Raw genomic sequence first — 18,417 nt, 5'->3', positions numbered from 1 at the left:
AGAACTTTGTTCTTTATTTATAAGATAAGTTTGGGAACTTTGTTTATTTTTGTCATGTTTTTGTACAGATAAACTATGTACTTATGTTTAAATAATGTTTTGTCAAAACAATTGCTAAAAGACCAAGTCTCTTTATGAGCAATAAATATAATATAATCAATAAAAAATCTTACCTTGTTTTAGCCTGTAGATCCCATTCGAGGACTAGTTTAAGGTGGGGAGGTGCAGAAGTTGTATCACAGAGAGCAATGGCGTTGTCCACAGACTCGTCATAGAGAGGATGCTCCAACGTAGGATCAAGGTAACTTGATAGGCAACCAGGTGATGCTATTCTCATTCTTATCTGACCAGGCATGTCCATCTACAGCAATATTAATTCATACAAATTAGAAAAAATCAGTGAAGTTATGTATATTTGACAGGATAATGATAACAGCTTTAGAGGCTAGAGGCATGGCCCGTTAAGCTAAAGTGTTACTAAGCCGTACCGGGTGATTTTCAGACTTCGCTTTAGATATTAATTATTGGTATAATAAGTAAGTAACGCCTATTTTTTCAGGCGGGGCTTAACGTCCAACTACTATTTACTAGGTGTTGTGGACGGAGGCGAATAATAGCAAACATACTTTACTATTTCTCATTAACCATTAAATAAAATCCAAGGCCAAGACCGGGAATCGAACCCAGTACCACAATGCATGTTAGCTTTGCAGGTCTCGCCTCTTAACCCGCTCGGCTACCGTGGCGCCTATTGGTATAATAAGGAAGTTTATACAAACTAGATATATCAGCTTTTAACATGAAACTGACCCGGAGTTGGACATAAAGTCTTCCTGAAAAACAAGGCTTGATTTTAAAACTATCTTATCAAACCATATTTATAACTTTTTTTTTTTTTGGATGAACATAAATTAATTTCTATTAGAGGACTAGGTTCCCGTTAGTGACGATAGTTGAAACATATGACCCGGTGAGAATGAGAGTGGCCTAAGTCCATTTTGAGCAGTTTTGAGATAAAACGAGTTTTGTGTTTTGCTCTGTAAAAAAAAATGCAGATAATAAAAATAGCTTTATTAATTTCGTTTTTATTATTATTACATAGAATCAAATTTTTTGGTGCATATTAGAATGTAATGGGATTTTAAATTATTTTGGAAAATGCGAAAATGTGACTTACTTCATTGTCATTCTCAGCATATCTGGCGTAAGGTTAAACAAAACGGCATTTAAAACCAATCTTAAGGGTTATATTTCATAAACCAATGCTTCAAAATGCAGAAGACTCATCACAGGGACTCATTTTACTAGCAGATCTTATTTCAACATAACCGACTACACTATCCACAGAACTGATCACCCTGATGACACTGCCCATAGGGGGCATTCAATTCTAATTAAAAACTGTCTTCGACACAAACTGATCCCAACTAATCCTACCAATTCTCTTTAATCAACAGTCATCTCTTTCCCAATAAACTGAACAGACGATTCAAACTTCTCTCTAGACTTCTCGACAAGCGATGTAAACTCTCACTACAGAATAAATGACTTATCACTTCTGAAACCAGCCAAAGCTTCCAATATCTATAAAAATCCAATCCTTCCAGTCAAAAACTCTAGACGAATCGCAAATGCTCCTTACTATGTCCCTAACTCTACCTTGCACCGAGATTTCCTTGTTCCTTATGTTACAAAAGCTGTAAGATCCCGTTATATTAAATTCCACACATCAATCACCTCACATCCTAATCCACTAGTATCCCAACTTACTGCATTGCCTGGAAATACTCCCAGGCGGCTGAAGCGCAGGTGGCCATGTGATCTTCTAAATGAAGTAAGTGCCAGTGCACAATAGTGAACTCCTCTTTGGGAGTTTTCTTTGGGAATGGGTGAATTCTCCCCTCATGCTATTCATATACTTATCTATTATCATGTTGTATGTATCAGCTTCACTTATTGCAGAAATATATTGCAGTTGTGAAAGTAAAAAAAGTATCCAAATTAAAATTTAACTAATAACACCAACACTAAGGATTATTTTTAATTTTTAGTTAACTAATACCATGTAACAATTTACTAATTAACACCACACGACAATAAACTTCACCAAGAAAACAGTCATAAAGAAACAAACAATCTGGTGGACTTACGCCACTGTCACTCACAACAGTATGAGCTTTTGATTAAGTACTAAAACTTTGTGCTTCTCCTGATGGCCAATAAGTGCATTAAGAACTTAGTGCATTGACACTCTAAACAAAACATTTGTTGTAGGATACAAAGCTGTCGTTAACTTGATTTCAATAAAAAATGGGCTTACGCCACTTTCACTCTCACCGGGTCATATAAATTAATCGAAAATTTATAATTTAATTAATAATTACAGTTAATATGACCAAACCCATGTATTCATAGAGCTTTTCCAAATATCCTTTCCACAGATAAAATTGAAAACTGCTTCAAATCGAATGAACCTATTTGTGAAAGAAAACTTTTATAAAGGGAAACCTATTTTTTTCCAATGTTTCCCACAAACATAGAGAATGAAATAAATGACAAATTCTTCCACTCTCAAGCGTCCATAGGTTTCTCTCAAAATCGATTTTGACTTTCTCGCAGAAATTAGAAAAAAAAAAAAATCACAAGTTATCACTAGTTTCAATATATAGACCAATTTGATCACTTTGCTAAACTAGACAGACCCATATAGTCCAACAGCCAAAAAAACACCCTTAGCATTCTCAAACGGAGGACATTCAAAAAAAAAAAAAAAATTAAAAGATTAAAATGGAAATGGGTAGCTCAAGTATCCATACATCGAAAACATTGACTAGAAAAGCTGAAATAAATATATATAAATTAAAACAAAAAGACGATATCGCACGGAGCTTACTCTAAAGAATCAAGACTACGTTTTCCATAGTAAACAACGCCTACAAATACAAGTCCTAACTTATAATTAAATTTCTTGGTTAGTTACAAGATTTTTAGAAGTCGGAATGTTCGTTCCAGTCTAAATAATAATAATCTCACAGCAAGCCCAACCACAACAAATACGCTTTCTTGCTGACATTTTCTGTTTAGCCTAGATCTATTAATTATACAAATTTGCAACTGGGGAAATTTTGCGCTTCTAAAACTAGTTGTTTTACTTGTAGTTGTAATCCTAACTTATTTCTCACACTTTTAATTTTTTATAAACAACAGGTTTTGTTGAATATGTCTATAGAAGAAGCGAACGAAATTTTAATAAAAGATGATGATGGCAGCAAGTGGTGATTTCTGTCTTGATGTTGGGTAGTCTCGTAGCTTGATCGTTTGCCAAATCAAGCGGATTAGAATATTAGGTTGAAAGAAAAATTGTAAACTTTATTGTAATTATAGGACCCCCGAATGATAAGGTTTACGAACAGATGTGGATCAAAATACGTATGTCCCCAGATGTATCTCTCTCTAGCCTCTATTGGTGGCTAAATGGTTGAAAGCTAACTCCCTCACTAGAGCGGAATGGGAGAGATTGTTGCAGATTCTTTATTGAATTGAAGTTTACTGTTAGAAATAGCATATGATTCGATTAAGAGTAAGCAATGACAGTAAATGTTGCAAAAAAGATACGAGAAATAACAAAGAGACAACAAACTACATTGACAAGAAACTAGCTGACAAATTACACTTGTTTTACAAAAAGGTAAGAATCACAGTACTGTTAGAGTATTGAAAATAAAAAACTCTTCATCAACTGACAAAGAAAATGCTTACACATTCTCTGGAAAGAAAGCCCAAGAAAAAGATAATCAAGAACCTGAAACCTGTAATAGGATTTGGAGACAAGAAGTTCAAGATGTGGCTGCTAGGTTTAATGTTAGGGACGCCAAAGCAATCTTAGACTGCAGAACTGAGGGTCTAAAGAATGATAAGGTATATAAAACGCATCTCCTCAGATTGGGGAGATTATCTAGCGCTTAGCCTACTTTTGTAAATTTTCACTTCTGACTACCATTATAGCTGATATTATGGTATTAACTCATAAAAGTAAATACAATAAATCGACTTAAAACCACAAAAATATGTTGAGTGTACAAAAAGTATAAACAATGTTACATTTGACACCCGAATTATACTAGAAATTAACGTATTTTTTTTTTTTTTTGACAAATCTAATTATTATTTTTCAAAAATTGTTACAAAATAATGAAATAAAATAAATAAATATACCGTATCTGACTCAAGGACACCGTCAGCTACTGACCAGCACATTTCTTTCAGTATTAATTTTTCTACGTCCACATAGGATGTCTCTCTACATACTTGCATTGTATATGGGCTGCTAAACCTGTAATTAAAAACATTACTACATTCTAGATAACATTAAAATATTTCTTATTAATAACAATTGCCATATTTTTAAGTCACATTTCTTAAAACATAAAAAAAAGAGAGATGTATAAAAGAATTCAGATATCCCATAGTTTACTCTGAAATTTTGTACAAATCAAATTTTGTAATGTTAGATAAAGCATTTCACAATGTCTAAAAACAAGTATTAGAATTTTAAAATAAATAAAGACTGAATTTGGCAGAAAATGTTATTCAATCATTTTATAAACAGTTTGTAATATCCCTTTATTATTATTAGTTAAGTCTCGAATAATAACTTTACATTTTTATTCCTGGAAAGATTTACCAAAAACTCTTATCTTAATAACAAATTATAATTTCATATTATTAGATAATTCTTTCAATTCAGAATGTCACACACAGGACCTTATGTACTGAAGTTTACTGTTAAAAATATTATATATAAAATAGATTCAAATAAATTTTGTATGGATTGTAATGGAGGTCAGCGAGAGAATATCGCTCATTTGTTTTTAGAATGTCCTGCATATAGCATTTATAGGCAAAGTCTGAACCTTGACAACAACAATTTAGCGAGAGAAATGGAAAGACTAGCTAATGATTACTGTTATAGAAACATTCACAGAATATACAAATATGTTAAAAATATACTAATGTTACAGTCATTTCTATTAAATGAATAATGATTGAATTTAATTGTAGGTTAGATCTTTATTATTTTGTTTGTATTTTTTGTACCACGTAGTATGTATTGTTGTTTGTTGTATATATATTTTTGAAAAGGATAAAACCAACTCCTTTTGTTACAGGTTTAGAACCTATACATATAAAAAATAGAATAATATTCCTGGAAAGAATGATAACTAGAATTCGTGCTATTTTATCACACATAAAGGGATGTGGTTTCAGGTTGTCAGGTACAACCAATGAGAATTTGTTTGTCTCCTCCACTCGTTTGCCAAAATCCGAGATGAAAAATTAAAACTGTTTTCCTCTTTGACAGAATCTAACCAAGAGTGAAATTAGCGTATATCTCTATAGTGATTTTGAACAAACAGAAATTTATGTGAGGTTAAACGAAGTTTTTTTTAAACAAATATTGATGAATCTGAAATTTCCTTTTTCCTCGACGGTATCTCGGACATGAACATTCTAATTGATAACTGCTTTTCTGAGCAAATGATACAATTTTTGTTTCATATCTCTACATTATGATAATAAAATTCTCATAATACGAGGGTCGTTTGAAAAGTCCGTGCAAAGTCAGAGATATAGCACTACTAGCGCGTATCGAGGTTATGTTTAGTTAGTAGCATCTCTTGGAAGCACACACACCAAGTTTCAGCCAGATCGGTCTATTTCTTTGTGTTTGGCATTCGTTTGAATCGAGGAAGTCGAGTGATTTTCAAAAAATGGACGAAAAAGAATTTCGTGTGTTGATTAAACACTACTTTATGAAAGGCAAAACGCCTCAGGAGACTAAAGAGAAGCTTGATAAACATTATGGTGACTCTGCACCTTCGATTAGAACAGTTTATAAGTGGTTACAAAATTTTCGGAGTGGCCATATGGGCACAAGTGACGCTGAACGTTCTGGACGCCCTGTTGAGGTTACTACTCCAGAAATCATTGATAAAATCCATGATATGGTGATGGATGACAGAAGAGTGAAGGTGCGTGAGATTGCTAGTGCTGTGGGCATCTCGAATGAGCGGGTACATAATATTTTGCATCAACATTTAGACATGACAAAGCTATCCGCAAGATGGGTGCCGCGATTGCTCACGCTTGACCAAAAACGAAATCGTGTGGTTGCAAGGACGGTTTGCAGCTGTTCCAGAAGAATCCACAGGACCTTAAGCGTCGTTTCGTCACTGTGGATGAAACATAGATACATCACTACACTCCTGAGACCAAAGAACAATCTAAACAATGGGTTACCAAGGGGGAATCTGCACCAAAAAAGGCGAAGACCGTTTCTTCGGCCGGAAAGATTATGGCGACTGTCTTTTGGGATTCGCAAGGAATAATCCTCATCGACTATCTGGAAAAGGGTAAAACTATTACAGGTGCATATTATTCATCGTTATTGGACCGTTTGAAAACCGAGCTGCAAGAAAAACGCCCACGATTGGCCCACAAAAAAGTCCTTTCCCATCACGACAACGCACCAGCTCACACCTCACCAGTTGTGGTCGCAAAATTAATGGAAATAGGGTTCCAACTCGTTTCACAACCTCCCTATTCTCCAGACTTGGCTCCCTCGGACCACTATTTGTTCCCCAATATGAAGAAATGGCTGGCGGGAAAAAGATTTTATTCAAACGAGGAGGTGATTGCAGAAACGAATGGCTATTTTTCAGACTTGGACAAATCCTATTATTAGGAAGGGATCAACAAACTAGAGCAGCGTTGGACGAAGTGTATAAGCCTAAAAGGAGACCATGTTGAAAAATAAAAAAGGTTTACCCCAAAAAATTAAGTAGTTTTTATTTTTGCACGGACTTTTCAAACGACCCTCGTAAACATAAAAATAGGGTAGATTAAAACACCAAAGTCATTTTTATTTTAAAACTGAATGTTTCAGTTAGTAATAGTTTCAGTGCGCTGTAAAGGTCTAATCATAAGTAAAATATTAAAAAGAATTAAATTACCTTACAATTAAGGAAATAGGGGGCCCTGAAAGCGCCATTTTGTTAAATTGAGTCGTTAGTTTTTTCCCCATGAAATTTCATTCTAATGGGGTTTCGAGGAAAGGATGAAGTTATTCCCCATCATTATTTACCAATTTAGTAAGGTTTTTTCCGGGTTTCTCTAACTGTATGGTATGGTCACTGAAGGTAAACTATTCTATGCTGGTTTCAGCTGTACCTAATAAAAGTCCCTGAATAAAACTTATTTATGATCACCTAATTTAACAACGATTATCTCATATTTGACGTATCTTTTGACAATAAAATAAAAGAATCGAAGCACTATTCAACCAAGGTTATAGTGTAAAACAGGGGTGGGCAACGTGCGGCCCGCGGACCGCTTGCGGCCCTTTTAACATTTTCCTGCGGCCCGCGGCACAAAACGGCATTATAAAAATTTAAATCATAAAATATTTCAAATTTTATGTTAATAAAGTTTGGTGATTTTCGCTAGTACAATTATTGTCTCAGCGTTCAAATCTTATATTAGTAATCCGCGCTCTTTCTTTGTATGATCACTCGACTTTTAGTACGCCATTTTTACACCGACACAAAGCGTGCTGTCGCCGTCGAAGCTACAGATTTTCGCTTATTCTCTAGTTATTTATTTTTGGTGATATATCGCTGGCTCAATATTAAGGGTTCTATGTGACCAGAGGCAGGTTTATAGAAAATCAAATTTCAAATTTTTATTCTATTATTAGATAAGTTAGCGCCGCAAAATTGAGTCTAACTGTTACTTACTAATGTGTAAACTAAAAAACAAAACTGAATAATCCCCATTTCGCCTTACTTAGTTTAGATTTAATTAAATATGTTTCATCGTACAACTTTGATTCTGAAAATGTAACGTACAACCTTGTAATATTGAGCCAGCGATATATATAAATGTGAATGCAATCGCATTATTTTTATTTCGTCTGGCTTTTAATAGAAAAAATGATGAAGGAAGATATGAAGCAATTTCATAGAAGTAACTAATGCCGTTTTTTTGTTGATTTGTTAATAAATAATAATTAATGAATAATCTGTATTATAAATAGATAAAAACAATTAATAAATAAGAACCCGAAATAAATGTAAACAAAATATATGTAATGTATATACTGCGGCCCTCGGTAATAAAACAATAACCTTTTGCGGCCCTGTACAGAAAAAGGTTGCCCACCCCTGGTGTAAAATATAAACGATTCGTATCTTCACTGAGCGGGGAAAAAAAGTGGCCCAACCTTAAAAAAAAATGTATTTAACCATTCGTTATTGCAAAAATAAAATATTTTTAGCATGCATTATTGATAAACGTATGATAGCTTGAAGAAATGATAAAGGAATTCAAAATAGGGAAATAAAGAAATTTGGAAAATACAAAAAAAATAAACAAATCACTAGAACACCGTGTGTTTTTGCAAACTTTGATCTCTAATCCTTGAAATTCACTTTGATGTGGTTTGGGCCAGGATTAACTTGAAGCTCGGACGGAATTAATTTTTATAGAGTGGTCCTCTATAACAGCTGCTGGCTATTTAGACGACATTCTTTCGGAGGCTGTTGTCCCATTCGTACCACACGTTGGCGAGGAATTTTCCGTTTAAGCACGATAATGCACGGCCCCATGCAGCAAAGATTGTTTCCCGCTTCAATCCGACGTTTAGAGTGGGCCAGCATGTAGTCCAGATCTAAAGCCTATTGCAAATCTATGGGATGAGTTGTCAAGATGAATTAAGAGGCGTCTAACATTAGCAGATTCGCTTCAGGAGTTAAGGGCTGCACTAGCGGTAGAATATGAAAATATCCCTCAGGAAATTATTCAAAATCCTATCAGGTCAATGCCTCGTCGAATGCCAGCCCTAATAAGCGCAAGAGGCGGAAACACACCCTATTAAGTGGAAAATTAACATTTTGTTAATTTCAAATTACTTAATAATTTTTTTTTTTTCTAAATACCACTTGTTATTATTTACCTTTAATATTCCTAAGTATGTTACAAGTGGCCTGTCATTTATTCTAAAAGTATGTGGAGACGTTAATAAGAAACTGATTGGAAATCTCCTGATTAAACTGATTGCCTCTCATTGTATATTTTTTTTAGGGTTTATTTATTTATTTTTTTTATTTAATTTTTAGTTAGTATTATAGGTATAGGTTTGCCTTGAGGATGTTATCTTCTTCCTCATTTAGCAATAAGTCTGATCTAGTTGTCAAAAGAAGGCTCTCCACTTCTTGCTTTTCATTTTCCGAGGTTTTTTAAATTAGGAATTACATTACTACATTGGCAACCGATTTTACCTTCCGGAATTCTCAAGAGTTGGCTAGACTGGAAATTTTGTCATAATTTTAGAAAAACATAACCAACTCAACCTTCAAAGAGATTTCTTGAGACCGGAATCAAGAGATGGATCGCCATTATGGATAGCCAAGTTACATTTGGAACTATTTATCAATGCGAGTAAGAGTGCCTCTGGAACTCTATCAAAGGTGTATCGTAGTCCTCTACAAGAATCCTTGTTGAAAATTGTATGAAAGCAAGAGAGTAATGCTCCGACAATCCTGAGGGATCCTAGATTAAGGCAAGTTTAGGTCGTTTTATACGCAGCAAAGAGTCGAGGAAATAGACGGACTTCTTGAAGATGTTAACTAAAACTTGGTGGCTGCTATAGATTCTATGAAGCGTAGAAGTAGACAGAAAGAACCTGAACACTTTCTTCAAAAGAAAAAGGCTAGGAAGGAATATCATTAATTGGTTAGCTTCGCCAAGATCAATTTCGTCCTTCATACTAAAAGGCGACTGTAGGACCTTTTGTGGCCGCAAGCACCCCATACACTTGTTGACCTTCGTCAGTACGAGTGCCATTAACTCTTCATAAATGAATTTGTATATTAAACGGTGTGTATCCATCTTAAATTGAACATTTAAACATAAATTAATTCGCTACGGTTCTTGGATAAAAAAAAATCATCTCTGCATATATTTTCAAGCATCACCGATGATGCTTGAACAACATGATGCACACTGCAGAAATTTCTACTGATAAGTTAATAACTTTCATGAATTAATTTCATTTAAAGCAATTTACATGAATATTATATAGCGAAAAATGACCTTGAATTTTCTTTTCAGTACCTTCTTTAAAAGATATTTTCTTAAATATTGCATTTAATCAAAAAATATTTACCTAGCGCACTGGTCATCCACAATCAGTATGTTCACCCAAACTAGGAGGATATATTCGCCAGTATCTTGTGTGGCCTCTTTTAATTGTGGTAATTCGATACAATAAATAGGATCAGTCTCTTTTATCATATTCAGTGGTTGATTATCTGCAAACAGAGATAATGTTTCCGTGGTTAATAAATATACTTTTTGCTTTTATAAATTATTTAAAATATAATAGAAACTATACCGGAGAATGTTCTCTGGAAGCCCAAATCATCAATTTCAGTAATGAGCATATGTTGCTCCGATATGCCCGTATCTTGGGCTAGTTGTTCTTTCAAGTCCCTAATTTCCGCATGAGCTGGTAACGACAGTCCCAATTTTACCTGTAACGGAAATAGATTTTAGTAGAACCTAAAATCAATAAATAGGATAGATAAATACCTAAATGATCTTTTAAAAATACCACCACACTGAAAATGGTACTCTGTTTCTATATTATTTGCAATAATGATAGCTACAACTAAGGCTGAAAAAAAGAAAATGAGATGAAAATGATTTCGGTTCACTTGATAAGTGTAATAACCTGGTTGAGAAAATTTTTCTCAGTGAATTTATTAACACTATTAGGTCCTTCTAGGACCAGTTTGCTTGAAGTAACGAGGAGGAATCTATAGCGAGGAGAGCTTGTTCAATTGTGGTAGATTCGGATAGAAAGCTAGCAAGATTTGAAATTTATGGCAACGAAATCACTGACAAAAGAGACGTGAAAAGACTGATACGTAATGTTAGTGGATTATCATTATTGCCGTTTTGGAGAATTTTTAATGAATACTTGCTCTGCATGGCCATATCGGTCTTAACATGCAGTGTAGATGGTGTTGAATCAAGTCAAAGTTCGATCAGCGTTTCATTGGTCAAGAAAGTAGATTGAAACGTCTGTTTACTTCACCGAAGTACATAAGACCCACTAATCAGTTCGTCATTCCTTTAGTAATTTAATAATGAATCAGTTATTCCATTTAGGTCAATTGGGTAGACAAACAGATCTTAACGTAAAAGTAATACGAATAGATTTTTGAAGAGCAGAAGTGAAGAGAAAATACGCCTATCAGCGTTATGTTGAAATGATTGTATTTCAGGACAGTAGTAGATGCCACAAGATTCTATAACAGTTTGCCAGAAAGCTAACACTTAAGAAACCTACTTCGATCCAGAAAGCACCCACTAACACATGGATGGCCAACCCGCGGCACATGGGCCACAGTGTGGTTGTCTTCAAGAACCTTGTCAAAATCTGCAAGATTAATTTCTACCAACAAGATTTTAAATATCATTCAAGGATAACTGATATGCACCTAAAACACCTAATTTTGTTAGCACCTTCAGGAACTAACCCTAATAATAGATACTACAAATTCTAAAGCCACATTAATTAACATAAGTACTATCTGCTTAATAATTATTTAGAATAAAATGTTTTAAAGTTATTCATTTTTATTTTATAAAGATAAGCTAACTGACTGAACCTCTAAAAATGTTTATTAACAATGAAACCTAAGTTTGTAATTTTTATGTTTTATAATTTTTTTTAAATTTCCACTTTTCCGCAGGGGGTCGCTGTTGCATGCAGTTTTCCTGGGTGTTGCAATCCCACGGTTTCCTAGCACAGTACTCCATTCACTTACACTATACGAGGGTCGTTTGAAAAGTCCGTGCAAAGTCAGAGAGATAGCACCACTGGCGCGTATCGAGATTATGTTTAGTTAGTAGCATCTCTTGGAAGAACACACACCAAGTTTCAGCCAGATCGGTCTATTTCTTTGTGTTTGGCATTCGTTTGAATCGAGGAAGTCGAGTGATTTTCAAAAAATGGACGAAAAAGAAGTTCGTGTGTTGATTAAACACTACTTTATGAAAGGCAAAACGCCTCAGGAGACTAAAGAGAAGCTTGATAAACATTATGGTGACTCTGCACTTTCGATTAGAACAGTTTATGTGGTTTCAAAATTTTCGGAGTGGCCATATGGGCACAAGTGACGCTGAACGTTCTGGACGCCCTGTTGAGGTTACTACTCCAGAAATCATTGATAAAATCCATGATATGGTGATGAATGACAGAAGAGTGAAGGTGCGTGAGATTGCTAGTGCTGTGGGCATCTTGAATGAACGGGTACATAATATTTTGCATCAACATTTGGACATGACAAAGCTATCCGCAAGATGGGTGCCGCGATTGCTCACGCTTGACCAAAAACGAAATCGTGTGAGTGTTGCAAGGACGGTTTGCAGCTGTTCCAGAAGGATCCGTAGGACTTTAAGCGTCGTTTCGTCACTGTGGATGAAACATGGATACATCACTACACTCCTGAGACCAAAGAACAATCTAAACAATGGGTTACCAAGGGGGAATCTGCGCCAAAAAAGGCGAAGACCGTTCCTTCGGCCGGAAAGATTATGGCGACTGTCTTTTGGGATTCGCAAGGAATAATCCTCATCGACTATCTGGAAAAGGGTAAAACTATTACAGGTGCATATTATTCATCGTTATTGGACCGTTTGAAAACCGAGCTGCAAGAAAAACGCCCACGATTGGCCCACAAAAAAGTCCTTTTCCATCACGACAACGCACCAGCTCACACCTCACCAGTTGTGGTCGCAAAATTAATGGAAATAGGGTTCCAACTCGTTTCACATCCCCCCTATTCTCTAGACTTGGCTCCCTCGGACTACTATTTGTTCCCCAATATGAAGAAATGGCTGGCGGGAAAAAGATTTTATTCAAACGAGGAGGTGATTGCAGAAACGAATGGCTATTTTTCAGACTTGGACAAATCCTATTATTCGGAAGGGATCAACAAACTAGAGCAGCGTTGGACGAAGTGTATAAGCCTAAAAGGAGACTATGTTGAAAAATAAAAAAGGTTTACCCCAAAAAATTAAGTAGTTTTTATTTTTGCACGGACTTTTCAAACGACCCTCGTACTGTAGGGACACAATACACTAAAAATCAAATTATTCGATATTAAGGAAATCTTCACCGAATTGTAGAGAAAAGTTAGCTCTATAACTGACATAAATAGCTATGTTTTAGTGATAAAAGTTAATGAGATATGGAAGGTTTAATTTTGGAGGTTTTGCAAACCGTTAAAATTTCAAACCTTTATATCTCTTCCAAATCATTCGATTTCAATTAAATCTTTACTGAATTATAGAGAAAAGTTAGCTCTAACCAAGGTTAGGTGTGCATGCAAGGGAAGGCTACCTTCCCTTGGAGACATAGTGGGCAAAGAGTGTAAACCCTCCAAGATCCTCCATTTTGTCGGGGGTTGGATGTAGGGCCGACAACCCTACCCAGCAAATCCTCAATACGTCTCGAAACCTCATGGGAAAAAAGTGCTATTTGCGAGAAAATCCCATAACTAGCATATAAATAAAATTTTAATCACCATTTTATATTTTTGAGTATATTGGAAAAGTTGGAAGTGGCACGCATTGTTATTATTTTGTTTTTCTACTAGTGGCACTCTTCCCAAAAAGGTTTTCCACCCTTGAGCCATACTGTACTGGATTCCCTCGCGGAAATTCTCAGATTAGAATTCAGCAGGTGACCCTCAGATTTTCTCTACCTTAAAAGCTACATAGAGCTCACCTTCCGGGGATGGACATTGTTGACTGCAACAAGCAAACACTGTCCAATGGCCTGCCTGCACAGTGCAGTGAAAACGCGCCTTAAATTAAAAACTAATTGAACTGAAATGCATTAAATACTTGCTATTTTAAAAAATGCAGATTGAAGTAAATATTATTAAATTTAATAAATAGGTAATGTACCCTAACTGCAAACAACTAAATGATCGAGAAATTATCCCACATTAAATACCAAAGAGTATTGCATAGGCCGTACGAGGTGGCCAAGTGATCTACAGCCTCATCATTGTAACCCTTGTAACCTAAATGTGTCTGGATACCCAAGACCAGTAAATATCTTCTCTTTTTTTTGGTCATCAATTCTTGTCAGTAGGAAGTTAGTAAGTCAACAGTATACGTACATTTGGTGCTTCACTTCCGACCAAAATAGTATTTTTTTAGCTTCTGCATTAAAGTGAATTTTCATTATCTAATATTATTTGATGTTTTAAATGATTTTTTGTATCACCAATTTACTAATTAAGTTTATCTAATCTGGGATCGCAACCTCCTTAGGGAAATAGATATGCACTTAGTCAATTAACTAATTAAAGTGCTGTGTTTTGTTTTTGTTCGATCGTTCTTTTTTTGTTTTTGTTTTTTTTAATTCAAAAAGAAGAACCAAAAATAAATTGCTTGTGATATTGTTGACACAAATAATGTCTAGTGGTAAAGGGTACTTAGCTAGTAATAATGTTAAATGAAACTGAGGGTGATAGTGATAGAGGGCGTAGTGTATTATCAATTATTTTTATGGATCGTTTGGAAGATTGATTAGGAAATCTATTTAGCAAGAACACACTAATTGAAACTACAATGAACTCCATGTTGGTGAATGTTACTTCTAATTTTCGAAATTTAAAAAAGGAAAGCAGGTTTTCTGAATTAACCCCAGGAAAATAATAAATTGAAAAAAGTTTAATACATAATTACAGTGACTTGGTTTCAAAACTGCAACAAAATGTTTAGTACTCTAGATAAGATTTTTTTTTATTTTATTTGTAAATGGGTGTTTACCCAAATAGCAGTCTTAAAAAAAATAAAAAGTTTCTATTAGAGCAATGGCCTGTTATCTAATAATGAAAATTAAAAACTAGATACACATTTTCATTAACAAATAAACATTTGAATTATTATTAAAATTGTCAGGCGCCACGGTAGCCGAGCGGGTTAAGAGGCGAGACCTGCAAAGCTAATATGCATTGTGGTACTGGGTTCGATTCCCGGTCTTGGCCTTGGATTTTATTTAATGGTTAAATGAGAAATAGTAAAGTATGTTTGCTAGTCGCCTCCGTCCACGACACCTAGTAAATGGTAGTTGGACGTTAAGCCCCGCCTGAAATAATAGGCGATTACTTTACTTTACTTACTTTTTTACTTTATTAAAACTGTCCGGTAGGACAGTTGTATAAGGGTTGATCGTCAAAAATCTGCACGAAAAAGCGTAACGTTGAAAAACACCCAACTTTGAGAATTTTTTTCTCTTTTTCTATAAAAGATAAAATTCCCAAATTTTATTTAAAATATAGGGCAAGTCCTCTTTTATGACTGTAATTTTTTTGCAACCACCCCCACATCTAATAGATTTCGAGAAATAAGTTGTCAAAGTTGGGTGTTTTTTTTTTTTAACGTTACGCTTTTTCGTGCAGTTTTTGACGAGATTAATATGAAAGCACCCGGAGACTCATAAAAATATACTAAATTAATTTATATTTTTGAATTTCTACTAATTGAATACCCTTGTCTTATACATGGGGAAATAGGTGTCACGATGGTCGAGATGTTAACCAGTCAACTTCGGGAAGAGAAAAAAGTCACAAGGACTCAAGTCAGGCGAATAAGGAGAAGCAGAGGAGCCACAGGAATGTTTTTACTGGCCAAAAACCCATGGGTTCGCTGGAGTGATGGAGGAACACCCGCTTGGACGTCACCGTTTCTCTTTAAAAGTCGCTTCCACCAACGGGGCTCTGATCAATTATTTGTTTTGACTATATAATTACAAGAATAAACTGGTAAATAAGAAGTAGAAGGAGCATTAAACAGTTAATGAATGGTTAACCAGTTAAGCGTGGAATTTAGTTTTTTAAAAAAAAAACCCACAGTGGGTGGAATTAAAATCAGACAATGTCGTGTATACACGTTGAACGCAGAGCAAAACAACCAAAAGTTTACGTCTTAATAGACACTGCAATCTATGGGTCTTGAGATTACAGAGCCTTCTGTGCATTTCAAAATCTTGCACCGCTTCATGTATGCATTGCCTAGTTAACCAAGGGACGCAAGAGCTTATACAAGAGCTTTGAATTCTGTGCTGAATGAAATCATGCTCGTTCTGAGGTCTTAACCTCTATCTAAGGTAAAAACGGAATTGCACAAGGGTTGAGAGCTTCTATTTGTGTGCGTAATTCCTAAGTTCTAATGCGGAGACCAAACATGTACCAACCACTTATCATTTGGCTGACTCCCTCCACCCCCCTCCGTATAAAATACTTGGCAGTTCTATTGGTAAGATAAAGGAAACATCCCATCAAATAATATTCTTATTGTATTTTATTAAAATTTGTGAAATTTATAGTAAAGTGCGTTTGCTAGTCGCCTCTATCCACGTTACCTAATTTAGTAGTTGGACGTAAAGCCCGCCTGAAAAAATAGGAATGACTTTAAATGGGACGATATTCGTATAATTTTTTTGGAGGAGAAATGATTGGGATCGGCGGGAATTTCGAGTTTGCTACAAACATGGTAAAGAGTTGACTGGTAAGGTGACAACACGAAATCATTTACAACAGCTCAGGAGAATATCAACTTAGAACTAAGTGGTTTAGTTGAAGCAAAACATCTGGGAATACTACTGTACGAAATCACTTCCAGAGAGAGTTGTATTAAGTGACTCAAGGACATTGCGTTAGATAAGGTAGCTTAATACTAATTATATACATAATTCATAACTTTTAAAATACGACCAAAGATTAGATACTAGATATGATATACGATGATATCATACGAAGGACAATTTATATGATTTGCTTTATATGACCAAAGAGGGCTCTGGCATGAAGATACAGTTTTTTTTTTTTTTTTTTTTTTTTTATTTTTTATTAGAATTTTACAACTGCACAAATATATATGCAACAAGTAAATGTGCTAAATTAAAACTGTCCGGTAGGACAGTTGTATAAGGGTTGACCATCAAAAACTGCACGAAAAAGTGTAACGTTGAAAAACACCCAACTTTGACAATTTTTTTCTATTTTTCTATAAAAGATAAAATTCCCAAATTTTCTTTATAATATAGGGCAAACCCTCCTTTATAACTGTAATTTTTTTGCAACCACCCAGATCTAATAGGTTTCGAGAAAAAAGTTGCCGAAAATGAGCAAAAACGGCTTTTTCAAAAAATGTTCTTGTTCTTGTTCTTCTTCTTCTTCTTGTTGTTGTTGTTGTTGTTGTTCTTGTTACCTTTTTTGTAAACAACGTAGCGCCTAAACGCGTGAACCGATTTTCATGAATGAGGTGTCATTCGATTCGGAATTTTATGTAGATGTGCCTTTTGGGGGTCTCGGCCCTGTACATCGAATGGGAGAGGAGTTAGCCCCCTTTATGTAAGGCCCCCTCCAAAATTATTATTACTAATTACTCTGTAAATCTTGGCCCGATTTTGATAAAATTTGGTAGGATGATAGGGTTAGGGCTCCCCTACCTAACATTAAAGCGACGATCTGCTCTTACACTTGTTAAGAGGAAGTATAGCAATCATTTCAAATTATCGAGGCGTGAACCGATTTTCATGAATGAAGTGTCATTCGAATCGAAATTTTGTACAGATTTGTACTTTAAAAGTCTCGACGCTGTGCCTTATAAGGAGGGGAGTTTGCCCCACCCAAGTAAAGCCCTTTCTAAATCTATTATTACCAATATTTCTATAACGCTTAGTCCGATTTTGATAAAATTTAGCACGAAGCAGTAATTAAAGCTCCTCTACGTGGCTGTGATGTGCCATCATGCTCTTACACCTACTAAGAGGAAGTACTGCAATCGTTAAAATTATCAATGGGTGAACCTATTTAGATTATGAATGAATTGTCGTTCGATTCAAAATCTTTGCCTTTTAGGGAGAAGTACTGTAATCGCAGTTTATTTTTCTTGCTCCTCTTAAAAGGAAGTACTGAAATCGCAGTTTAATTTTGCTATTTACGTACAAATACCTTCCTATTTTATTCAAAACGCTTTCTCAAAAAAATGGTTATTGAGGATGGTTTGGGGACCGCAACTATAATCATTCTTTAAAAAGATCTCTCCAGTGGTAGTTACGGTTCCGATTTAACACCTTATCAGGTTATAATGATAGAATAGCTTATTCCAAATTTTAAAAAATCTGTAAAGCAGACGTAACTTTGCAAATAGACAAAAAGGAAAATCTATCCAAAAGGTACAAAAATCTCCTTAACAAAAACTTACAGTTTTAAAAGTTAAGTATAAGGGTTGATTAAACGCCAAAAGGTACACAAATCAGCAGTTCCC

The 18,417-nt window shown here is 35.0% G+C and overlaps 1 protein-coding gene across 1 annotated transcript in view; it reads right to left on the bottom strand.

Annotated features, from left to right (window-relative positions):
* LOC141449582 (ubiquitin carboxyl-terminal hydrolase 43-like) overlaps positions 1-18,417 on the bottom strand; it is a 94,283-nt gene that overhangs the window by 10,020 nt on the left and 65,846 nt on the right. Inside the window, exons 3-6 of the mRNA XM_074119134.1 lie at positions 10,454-10,592; positions 10,226-10,370; positions 4,216-4,333; positions 174-361 (exon numbers count right to left, since the gene is read on the bottom strand). Coding sequence (XP_073975235.1) covers positions 174-361; positions 4,216-4,333; positions 10,226-10,370; positions 10,454-10,592 — 590 coding nt within the window. The remainder of the gene's footprint in view (positions 1-173; positions 362-4,215; positions 4,334-10,225; positions 10,371-10,453; positions 10,593-18,417) is intronic.

Source organism: Rhodnius prolixus, unplaced genomic scaffold, assembly GCF_049639745.1.
Source record: "Rhodnius prolixus isolate KJV_2025 unplaced genomic scaffold, Rpr scaffold_2, whole genome shotgun sequence".
In the NCBI taxonomy this organism is placed as follows: domain Eukaryota; kingdom Metazoa; phylum Arthropoda; class Insecta; order Hemiptera; family Reduviidae; genus Rhodnius; species Rhodnius prolixus.
Note: the sequence above shows the minus strand (reverse complement) of the source record. Positions and strands in the feature narration are given on the sequence as shown.